General features: G+C 36.7%; 1 protein-coding gene across 3 annotated transcripts in view; it reads right to left on the minus strand.

Moving 5' to 3' along the window:
* Positions 1 to 442: 442 nt before the first annotated feature.
* NUDCD1 (NudC domain containing 1) overlaps positions 443 to 12,481 on the minus strand; it is an 87,617-nt gene continuing 75,578 nt past the window's right edge. For all 3 annotated transcript variants that reach the window (XR_016235885.1, XM_002710736.6, XM_089335588.1), the window contains 2 exons: positions 3,002 to 3,161; positions 443 to 1,068 (listed from right to left, as the gene is read on the minus strand). Coding sequence is in view for 2 of the 3 variants with exons in the window: in XM_002710736.6 (XP_002710782.1) it covers positions 776 to 1,068; positions 3,002 to 3,161 (453 nt within the window). In the remaining variant the exon portion in view is untranslated. The remainder of the gene's footprint in view (positions 1,069 to 3,001; positions 3,162 to 12,481) is intronic.

The following is a 12,481-nucleotide window of genomic DNA, read 5'->3' on the forward strand; positions in this document are numbered from 1 at the left end:
GTATGACAAACTAGAATTTATGGTAAAACAGATTTAATGTATAAACAAGACTGTTTTTGTTAAACCAGTCAGAAAAATGAGAAGTTCAAGCACAAATTATATCTTGGCCCTTTTGTAGTACACTGTCACATCAGTGACTCCCCCAGTATGTTAGACCTCCTGCTGTCTGTCTGCTTGTGGAGTCTCCTCTAGACTTGGCCAGGTGACTAGCTTCGTCCAATGGGACATTAACAAATGTGATAGAATACACCTGATAAAGCTGATAAGCTCCTGTTATGAAGCACACTCTTTTGGAAAGTTTCCTCTATTATGCATGGGAAGAAGCCATGTATCTTGCATTCCTACACAGATTCAGCTATTCAGTGTAACAAGACTCAAAATTTTAACTGTTATCCTATATTCTAAAGGTATACAGTGTACCAACTAATCAATGAACAAAGAGTACATGAGAAGTATTTTTATTTTTAAACATGGAGTTGTATATCTTTCATATAAACAATGAGATTTTATCTTGTTTCTTAAAAATAATTATACTCATTGACACTATCCCTATATATTTTTTACAGAAGAAAATGTTCTCTAAATCTGCAGCTTCATTCCATAGCTCTTACAGAATCATAATTTCTTGAATACATTTCCAGTATCCTTTAAAAAATTAAAAATTCATACAAGATATTTTTCATCATTAAAACTTAACAGGTTACAGAATAATCGCCCAGCCTCTAGCTACCACTGAATACTTTTCTGGTGCAGAGAAGCCAACATGTTGGAATAATTAATTCTCTGTATTTACTTTTATTAAAAAGAGGTTTTTGGTAGTGAGAACAAATAATCTCTCATTTGTTGCTTGAAAGCCTAAAATAGGATCATTGGTTTCTAGGCTTGCTACTTGCTGCTTAGCAACCTGCCCTACTTTCCTGCCTTCCTTTCTGTTGTAAAGTACAGTGGACATGGGGGTAGGCTGACGATAGATGAATACGCGACGGAGGCACTCACACAGGGCTGCATAGGAGTAATTTGGAGCACAGGCAAAAAATTTTTTGTCTCTTTTTGATGCTTGTACATAGCCTGCCAAGAAGGAGACAAACAAAATTGTATATTAATCAGAAGGAAAAAATATGATTTAGCATTTAACATTGTAATTTCTATTACAAATTAAGATATCTAAGATATATACCATAAATGCTCAACAATGGCTGAATTCTGAACCATTAATGATTATTCATAATTAATTTCTTTAACTGGTAAAAAAAAATTAGAAATTTAATTCCTAAGGAGCAAGACAAGTATGCGTCATCTTTTCAATAAAAGCACAACATGATTCCATTTGTTTTCCACAAATAACACTAAAAATCTAAAACAGAAAACGGCAACCACATGCCAAAATATCTTTAATACTTAGGTTCATGAATCATAAGTTTGGCATCATAGTATCCTAGAAGGACTTTCTAGTTGATAAAAGAAAAAAAATTCTATCATAAAGTTATTCCAGAAGTTTCTTCATAATGTATCTCTAAAGGCACTAAAATTCACAATGCCTTCTCCTCATTGCTATAATGTTGAATATTTTTATACATCAGTAATAATGATGTAACAAGATTTCATGTTTTATAGCTCTCAGAAGTAGAAGTTTGAGTTCACTGCAACTCAAAAGAAAAGTCAAGAATGTAATTTAATGAGAATATCCCTGGAAACTAATTAATCTGAAAAATATATTACTCTCGCATTAATTCATATACATGCTTACAAGGTATGTTTGCAGATTAAAAGAACATTTATATTAGGATTTTCAGATTGGGACATTTTACTAAATATTATAAAATGTGAGGAAAAAAATGAAACCAATGGAAACTGATATCTCATCAAACAACGAGGAAAGGAACTACTGAGCTTAAAAAAAATACTGATTTCTTTGTGCTAAGTTTGAAGAGGGAAAAGTGAATAGGACATAGGCAACTATTTGAGTAGTTTAGAATTTGCTCTCCAGTCTAAACCTTAGCAGGACTAATGTATATAATATTTCAAAAGTATGTATCAAGTGTTATGTAGAAGCACTGAATTTCTCTGTAATAAGGAGTTTGGGGATACAAACGGAGCAACTAGGCATTTAAAAATTATACACTAGAACTTTTACTGAAGACAGACAATAGAGAATAAAAATTATAGGAGGAAGGCTAGATATTAAGTGGTTAAATTAATCACTTTGCTTATTGGGTCAGACTTTGTATATTAGGTCATACAAATCCATTTGGATTCTGAGTTAACCATTTTAGCAACCTACATTATTAATTGTAATTGACAAATCTCTACAATTAGGCATACACATATATAGTCATCAAAATAAATGACTACTTCCTGGTGCCAGTTTAAAATAACCTTTCAAAAAAGCAGTAATTGTGGCTAATTCATATAAACAATGTTTCCCACAATACATTTTGACTTATAATCAATGATTACATATGTTTACAATTATGTAGTTTAAAATTTTTCAAGCCCTAGCTTTAATACAGGTGTCTTCCACTTTATCCTACCAAATCTGTTTATTACCACTTTGCATAAGTGTTTTCATTTTAATGGCTCTTTTGCACTTAAGATGCATGAAAGATGCCTCCTAATGTGAATTACCTTAAAGCAATTCTATGATGTTTTTGATGATTATGCATAAGAAACCTGAAAAAAATTCCATGTAGTTTATTGTCAAGCCCCTTGGTCAGATTCTAATATTGTATAGCTTATAGAATTAGAATAAGCAGTAACTGATCAGAATGACTCAAGTGGTTAGATACCCACTTTTTAGTCTGTGTTGACTCTGCACAAGTACAAAAACCAGTTAGTCTTAAAAACCAATAGTACTAACGTTCATCAAGCATAGTGCAGGCAACCAAATTATAAAACAAATCAACTCAAATGCAATTAAGGCAGCTTGAATTAAAAATAAAAAAAACTTAAAGACCAGTGCTTTATATATTAGAAAATGTGGTCAAAGAGACTGCTTTTATACCTAAAGCATTGAATGTTGCGATGTGCTCCCACATATCATCTTGTCTACTCGAGTGCGGCTGCCAGAGTAGGGCATCAACATCATGGCGCAAACAGAAACAGGGCATTTCTTTAGGATCTACTACGACAGAGAAAAGGTACTGGTTGCTTCCAAGGCTCACCTGAAAAGTGTCAAAAATAATCAACAAATTAATAATGCTGATTGACTCCTTATAACAATCCCAAAAGAAATGTTTTGTTTTAAAACTTCTATTGCATATTTTAAGACCAAGATGAGTGATGCACAGGACATTCAATTTGCCAAAGGTCAGTTTAGTAGTAAGGTATGGAGCTGAAATTTGGATCTAGAGTTTATGTTCTTAACCCCTATGCGTACTGTTTCCCAAATGTTAATAACTAGTTTATATCCTTATAAAATTGTTGTTCTAGATCATGTTTTAAACATGAGGTTTACAAATGCTAACTTGTAATAATTACAATAATCTCAGCAATCCATTGTCTTTATTAAATGATGAAAGAACAGACTTCTTGAGTAACTTGTTCTAGAAAAATCACAATGCTAGGACTCAAATAGAGACTTGTTTACAAATTATTTACTCAGTGTATTGGTTAATTATTTTAACTGAGGCAATATATGTCAATAATTGCAAAACTGCTTAAAGGAATTCATTTTAATATAAAATCATCAAACGGATACTCATAATTTGATTCCATCTACAGGAATACTTCTAGTTTTCTTTTCTTTTTTTTTTTTTGAAAGAAATGCTATTAGAGTTTAAAATGCCAAAAAAAGACCTAGAGGTGGGTATTTGGCTTAGCTAGCAGATTGGGACACCTGCATTCCTATTGGAATGCCTGTGTTTGTGTCCTTGCTCTGTTCCCAGTTCTGGCATCGTGCTGATGCACACCTTAGAGTCAGCAGATAATGGCTGAAGAGGTTGGGTTCCTACCACTCATGTGGAAAACCTGGGTTGAGTTCTTGGCTCCTGATTTTAGCAGGGTTACTATGAGCATTTGAGGAGCAAACTAGCTGGATGGTAGTTCATGCAATGTCTCTCAAGTAAAAAAAATTAAACTGCAAATTAAAACAATACTGTTAAGCAGACTAAAATTGCATCAACTGCAGAAAATACAAAATATGCACAGCATTTGATAAATACTGAATTGATTTTATAAGTTTTAGAGCAGACAAGAGAAGAATAAAATGCTGAGTTTAGTAAAGAGCAAACTGGCCTGTATTTAATAGGGAAAAGCTGTGAAGTGGTTCTCTAGCAAGAGGATTTATTGATACAGCTATGTCAGCATAGGCTACTAGTCACAGGAGACTACAGTGATAGAGCAACCCAACTTATACTCTTTCAGCAATGCTGGGATTAGGGCTTTTGGGTAGGGCCAGTGCTAGTTCTCTATAGAAGGCTAGTATAAAGTGACCACAGATGATTAAGAGCAAGAAGAGAGAAGAAATAAACAGTGGCTGGTGCCGGCGCTGTGGCGCAGCGGGTTAACGCCCTGGCCTGATGCGCCGGCATCCCATATGGGTGCCGGTTTTAGTCCAGCTGCTCCACTTCCTATCCTGCTCTCTGCTATGGCCTGGGAAAGCAGAAGATGGACCAAATCCTTGGGCCCCCCTGCACCTGCATCGGAGACCTGAAGAAACTCCTGGCTTCGAATCGGCGCAGCTCCGGCCGTTGTGGCCAATTGGGGAATGAACCAGCAGATGGAAGACCTCTCTCTGTAACTCTGAATTTCAAATAAATAAATAAATCTTAAACTTGATGTAGCCACTGGTTATTTTTTATTTCAAAAACCATCACTAACCCCTACACTCACATTCTCCCTTGTTTATCAAAAGTTTTCATGAAAGAATTTAAGTGTTTTTGTAAGTACACGGTTTAATCAAGTAGCTTAAGAATGTATTGAGTATGAACAGTAAAATAAACTGATCTATAACCGCCTATACTTGGTCAGCAGTGAGAAAAGAGAATTAAAAAAAAAAAAAGGTAAGAGGACCCTGAACCACCACGCGAAAGGCTAATGACCAAGCGAAAACAACCATGAAATTCAGATGAGACTGAAGGTCTCTTATTCCAAGCCCTTTACTCTAGGTTTTCCTTATCTTCCACTTACCTTATATATACTCCATCACAGCAATTATGTGAAAGTACTATGAATTACAAAAGCAGCAATCTTGCATGGTTTGTCTTCACCATATCTTTGACATACATTCTGCCTGGCCTTCTCTTGTCATTTTACTACATGATGGATTCCTGAATTCTCATATCTGCAGGAGCTACTTCAACTCTGAGAATCCTCAGTATCATGTCTATCATTCCTAACAACTTCTTTAACAATGCATGTTACATTATTAATATGCATGTATACTATTTGTGGTGGGCTGAATGTTTCCCAAAGGGTGCCTATATCCTCACTACCAGGAGCCTGTGAATAAACAACCTTATGTGACAAGAGACTTTGTGGATATGATCAAGTTGTGGATCTTGATGAAGAAATTATCTGATTAGGTTCTTTTTAAAAGAGTATCTTCATAAGACAACTCATTTTATTTTTGAGAGATCAGAAATTGGAAACACCCTCACCCAAATCAAATTATTCTCAGCTGAAAAATTTTGTTACATTATTGTGTTTCTATGTTTATTCCCCTACTCATTTAACTTGTTGCTTAAAAATTTAACATTTTGCCTATCAATTTTTCCTTTTTTGAATATACAACTTAGGTGACCCTTTTTCTTAATCCCAGTGGTATCACTACAAACCAGCTTCCTGTTTGATAATGTTTAGACTATTTAGTATTTAGTTCCTTGTGAAATCCAGGTTTGTTTTTTTTTTTTTTTTTTTTGTAATGAGTTCAGTCAGGTTGCTACAGATATATTTTATTGTCTCAAACACTGGTATTTCATTTTTTCAACACTTTGACACAAACATGCCATGTAGTTATTTCCAACTATATAGGATTAACAAGGTGTTTGCAATGCCATTGTCATAGTGCTTATGTATTTCTAAGTAAAATGTAGACTTGAATAGTTTATCACTCATGTTCTCCATTATTTTTGTTCCATTTTGCTATCTGAGGGAATCGTTCATCTATTGGTTCACATTCCAAATGCCTACAGCAAGCTAGCCACGCTGAAGGAACTCTTTTCTACTCTCCCATGTGGATAGTAGAAGCCCAAGTATTTGGGCCTCTTATGCTGCCTTCCAGGCACATCACCAGGAAGATGGATCAGATATGGAGAAGTCAGGATTCAAACCAGCACTGATATGGGATACAAACAGTGGCTTAACCTGCTGCAGCACAATGCCAACCCCTAAGATAACATTCTTAAACACCTGAAAAATGATACAAGCTCTCCAAGAAGGCTGAATAGAGGTGCCCAGCATTCATTTTCTTCTGCACAGAGAGACCTAGGATGACAGCATGAAGAGAGGAACAGTGGCCAGAATTGTAGAATAGCAAGTTAAGCTGCTGCCTGCGACATCAGCATTCCATATGGGTGCTGGTTCCTGTCCCAGCTGCTTTACTTCTAATCCAGCTCCCTGCTAATGCACCTGGGAAAGCAATGGAAGATGGCCCAGCATCCATTGTGGGAGACCTGGAAGAAGCTCCTAGCTTCAGCCTGGCCCAGCCCTAACTGTTGTGGCCATTTGGGGAGTGAATCAGCAGATGGAAGATCTTTCTCTGCACAACTACATAAATAAATAAATCTTTTAAAAAGAGTGAGGAACAAAATGTACCAGTAAAGATGACCCCAGCCCCATGGCAAGTAGGGTAATGCAAGGTAATGGGGGATCCCCAGCAGACCTCATCTCCAGGGGTGCTGGATGTCTGCAATCTTGGCTACAGGAGGGAGCCATAGTCATCACAGCACAGCAAGGGTAGGTGCCTGGAACACATGTAATAGCTTGCTTCAGAGCAGGAACTCCCCAAACCCTAGAGCACAAGCCAAAGCAGTAGGATGCCATCTTGAGAAAGGAGTAACTGTCAGAATCCTCATGGATATAATGTACAGAAACTGCTGACTATCCCCAACCCTGGGAGGCCACAGATATTTTACTACACAGCAAAAGGGACTGCAGCCTCTCAAACTAAACACAACCACCCTCTCACCATTTCCCAGGTAATGGCCTGCACTACATGAGACAGGTGTTGGGGTACTGCAGGGTGGGGTCTCCTCCCAGGAACTCAGAACCAAGAATCTGCATCTACAGATTTGGGGCTGTCCTCCCAGAGTCACTTTTACCACCTAGTGTCATGTGCACTGATTACCCTGGACTCTGGGTCAAGCCTTGATGCAGCAAGCCCTGATGCTCCTGACTGGGGCCAGGCATCCACCCCTGGCAACCTCCACAGAAACCCAAAAAACTTTGCTGGGAGTGAGGGGGGGGCCCATTTACACTCCTGCCACCACAGTGGAAGAAGATATAGGGGAACCATGCTTAAGTGTTTAGAACTAAATCCAGTATAGCTTACCAAATGGACACCCAAAGATGCAGCTTCATGAAAAAGCATTCACTCTATGAAAGTCAACCTTTAAAATAGGGATTATAATAATTGAGCTGCCAGAAGTACAAATATTTATATAGGGGCATAAGAAATATGAAAAAGCAAAGGCAGTATGATGCAACCTTCTTCTCCAAACATGATGCTTTAGTATCAGACTCCAAAGAAAGGACTGATAAAGAAGGATTACAAAGATACTAAAAGACACAAGAGAATACACATGCAATTAAATGAAATTTAATCATACTCTCTTTCCCAGTACAATTTTCTGCTGCACTTTGTAGTGGAATCTGCATATCATTTCTGCTACCTGAAGTGGCCAAATGCTTACACAAATAAATTTTATAACACTTTTAAAAAAGAAATTAACACAAGATATTGAGAAATTCAGCAGAGAGATCTTTAAAAAGAACCAAAAGAAAACTTAGAAATGAAGAACTCGGTCAAATAAAATAGTTAAAAGTCTCAATAACAGAAAAAAGGATACTAAAAGGTATGTGTTTTGAAATACCCCAGACAAAACAAGAAACCCAAAGACAACCTCTTAGACACCATTAAATAAATAATTTAATTTCTAATATTCCAAAGGGAGAAGGCATAGAAAACCTCCCCCAGGGGCTAGCACTGTGGCGTAGTAAGTGCCAGCATCCCTTATGGGCACCGGTTCTAGTCCCGGTTGTTCCACTTCCAATCCAGCTCTCTGCTATGGCCTGGGAAAGCAGTAGATGGCCCAAATCCTTGTGGCCCTGCACCCACATAGGACGATCCGGAGGAATCTCCTGGCTTCAGATCGGCACAGCTCTGGCCACTGAGGCCAGTTGAGGAGTGAACCAGCAGATGCAAGACCTCTCTCTGCCTCTTTCTCTCTCTGTAACTCTTAAATATGAATAATAAGCTCTCTACCATGGCAATGTTATAGTCAAACTCTCAAAAGTATAATATAAAGAGAGAATTCTAAAATCTGCAAGAGAGAAGCATTAGGTCACTTTTAAAGGAATCCCTAGTAGCTTAAAAGCACACTTTTTCAACAGAAACCTTAACGGCCAGGAAAGAAAGTAATGATGTATTCTAAGTTTCACGACAGGAAAAAACAAACAAACAAACAAACAAAAAAACAAAACTACCAATAATGAACACATTAACCAATGAAATATCTTTCATAATAGGAAAGAAGGAATAAAGATATTCTAAGACAAGTAAAAGAATTCATTACAAGACTGGCCTTACAAAAGATGCTTAAGGGATTTCTACCTATACAAGAAAAAGAATTCAAATTCTACAGAAGAGCTTTTTAAAAAATAAATGAAGTCATCACTTAACAATAACTCTAAATGTAAAATGACTAAATCCCCCGATTAAAAGATAGATTGAATTTATTTAAAAACAAGACAACAATATGGTGCTTACCAGAAACTCACTTCACCACGAAAAATACACATAAACTTGAAAGATGAAAAAAGACATATTACGCAAACAGAAACCAAAGTGAGCAGGAAAGCTACAATTAAATCAGACAAAATGGACTTTTACACAAAAACTAAAATGGAGCTGAAAAGGTCACTATACATATATATAACAATAGACACACACATATTAAACAATGATCAAGGGATCTTTTCAACAGAAATATATGACATTAGAAAATGTATATACCTAATGCCAGAGCACCAGATTTTATAAAACAAACAAATTTACAGCTCACATCACACTAAATGGGCAAAAGCTGAAAGCATTCCTATAAAATCTGGAACCAGATAAGTAGATCTACTCTTACCACTCTTTATTCAATATAGTATTGGAAGTTTTAGCCAGAGCCATTAGGCAAGAGAAAGAAGTAAGAGGATGTCCAATTATTCCTGTTTGCAGATGAGATGATTCTCCAATATAAAGAAACCATTAAGACTCTACACCAAGAGAACTCATTATTAGAACTCATACACAAGATTCCATAAAGCTGCAGCAAAATCAACAAGCAAAAATCATCAGTATTTTTACACAACAATAATGAACTTGCTGAGAAAAAATATAGTCCTCAAAATAATGGCTATCAAAAATATAAAATTCCTTGGAATAAATTTAAGGGTATGTGTGAGAGACTTCTACAGTAAAAATTACAAAACACTGATGAAAGGAACTGAAGATGACATTCACCACAAAAAAATATAAATATATTCCAGGTTTACATGGATTGGTAGAATATATTTAGAAGTCCATGCTACCCAAAGCAATATACTTTGAAAATATACTTGAAAGAATTCAAGCCAATCCCCCATCAAAACACCAATGACATTCTTCATAGCACTAGAAAAAACAATCATACCATTCATATGAAAGTAAAAATGACTCCAAATTGCCAAAGCATTCTTGAACAAAAAGAACAAAACTGGAAGTATAATACCAGACTCCAGACATACAGAGCTGCCATAACAAAAACAGCATTGTACGAGCAGATGTATATACATACACATATGGACACATAAAACCAATGGAAGAGAACAGAAATGTCAGAAATGAATCCACGCGTCTGCAGACCATTGATGTTTGAAAAAGGCACCAAAAGCATGCAATAGTGCAGCACAGAACGGACTATCTCTTTAGTAATGGTGCTGGGAAAACAATACTCATAGGCAGAAGATTGAAACAAGACCCCCTACTTCTCGTGCTGTACAAAAAAAAAACAAACTGGATCGAAGATCCAAATGTAAGAACTGAAACTATGAAACAAAGTGGAAACACTTCAGGGGAAATACTTCAGAATTTTGGTATAGGTAGCAATTTTTTGAATAAGATCCTTAAAAGCACAGGCAATAAAAGAGAATTATGCCAAACTAAGAATCTTCTAACAATCAACAGAGTGAAGAAACAATCTACAGAATGGAATATAACATTTATAAACTATGCATCTGACAATGAATTAGCATAGAATATGTAAGGATCTCAAAACTCATCCAAAAACAAAAACAAACCCTAAGAATTCAATTAAACAGGCGTGAATCTGAACAGACATTTCTCAGAAGATATATAAATGGTCAACAAATATATGAAAAAAATTTCAATCTCACTACCTATCCAGGAAGTGTAACTCAATACCACAATGAGGTATCATCTCAATCTAGTCACAGTGGCTATTATCAAAAAGAGAAAAATACACATGTAACATTTAATTCCCTAGATGTCTGACAGGTATGGTTTTAGCTGCTGCATCCCACAAGCAGCATTCTGTGCTGATTCTGCTCTTGGCTTTAGGGTTTTTCTGTAATACTTTCTCCCACCATTGCTAGAAGACTTCTAATACTCTGCATGATTTTATTTTGCCCCTCCCCTTAGCATAGATGGTGTATTATTGCTTTTCTTCTTTTCCCCAGCTGCAGTGGGTTTTCTACTGAACTCTTGTGCTGCTAAAATTTGACACTCGTCCTATTTTGTTATTTGTGGAAAATAGTGCAGGCAACATTTCATGCTTTTCTGCACAGCAAAAGATACTCCCTTCTTCCAACTCTGCACCACCAAAGTAGCTTTTCATGTCTCCTGCTCTGCTCTGAGTCTTTCTTGCTGGTAACTGGTCAAGGTCCACAAAAAGCAGATTTTACATATCTTCCTCTGTGTCTGCAAACCCTCAGAGTTCTGTACTTCTTGTTAGCCCACACTAGACTTTTAGCAATCCTTAGTTGAATCCTTTCTACCCACTTAAATGGCAGTCCTGCCTGCCTTCTGTGTGCACTGCATGAAAACCAGAGTTCCTATATCATCTCTCCTTGGTCTCATTTGCATGTCCTTAAAGCTAGCTAGTTTTGTGATCTCAGCTCTCTCTCTCTTTTTTTTAAGATTTATTAATTTAATTGAAACAGAAAGAGAGATCTTGTACTCCCGGTTCACTCCCCCAAATGGCTGCAAAAACTGGGGTTTGGCCAGGTCAAAGCCAGGAGCTTCTTCCAGATCTCCCATATGTGTGGCAGAGGCCCAAGCACTTGAGCCATCTCCCACTGCTTTCCCATGCATATTAGCAGGGAGCTGGATTGGAAGTGGAACAGCTGGTACATGAACTGGTATCCATATGGATGCTGGCTATGCAGGCTGCAGCTTGGCTATCCCTCCTGTGCCATAGAGCCAGCCTCTCTCTGATGAACTTTTAAAGTTAAGGTTCTATACATAAATTCAGCCTTTTCTTATGATAGAACAACAAGCTTTCAAACTACATATCTTGAACAGAAGCCAGAATTCCTTTTATTACTATTTATAAATTTACCTTAAAAGCCTATGATTTTAAGTTATAACCAGCAAACTGGTGATAGTTCAATACCTATAAAGAGGTTCCATATATATGAGAAAGAAAATTGTATACCACAGGATTCTACTCCCCCTGGCTTCTGCTAACAGAATGAGTAGTGGACATTTAACCCAAAGTCAACCATCTTTTGCCCACTACCCTAAGAAATGGTCATACTGAAGTGTTTTCCTGAATAGGTGCTTCCCATACCAGATAGAGACTGGTCAAAACAACAAAATGCTTTTCTTTGGTTAATCTATGCACTAAAAAATAAACGATTCAAGCTAAGGACAGTGGCAAAAGACATACCCAGTAGCAGAAAAAAGTGAAGGAGCAACAAACAGGTGGAATTATGCTTAGCAAAAGTAAACACAAAAGATGGCAATGTGACCATAATGGCATTCACTGTATTAAGGTGGGGGAAAGGGACAACTGATTTTTAACAGACATGATGATTACATGCTTTTCCTTTAGGCCTGACATACCAAAGCATTTGTTTCCAGAATGACTTTTGGTTTTTTATTTAGATGTGAAAAGATTGTACCCACTATTCCTTATGGTATCCACATATACTCACACTCATCACTTGAGACAATCAAAGGTTTTCTTTGTTCCCAGTAACCTCTCAGAGTGTAGATAACAGGATTTTGCCCAAAAGGAATGCAGATCAAAAATAAAACTACAAAGTAGCTAAA

Source organism: Oryctolagus cuniculus, chromosome 6 (assembly GCF_051225735.1).
Source record: "Oryctolagus cuniculus isolate XC-2025 breed Fujian yellow rabbit chromosome 6, ASM5122573v1, whole genome shotgun sequence".
Lineage (NCBI taxonomy): Eukaryota > Metazoa > Chordata > Mammalia > Lagomorpha > Leporidae > Oryctolagus > Oryctolagus cuniculus.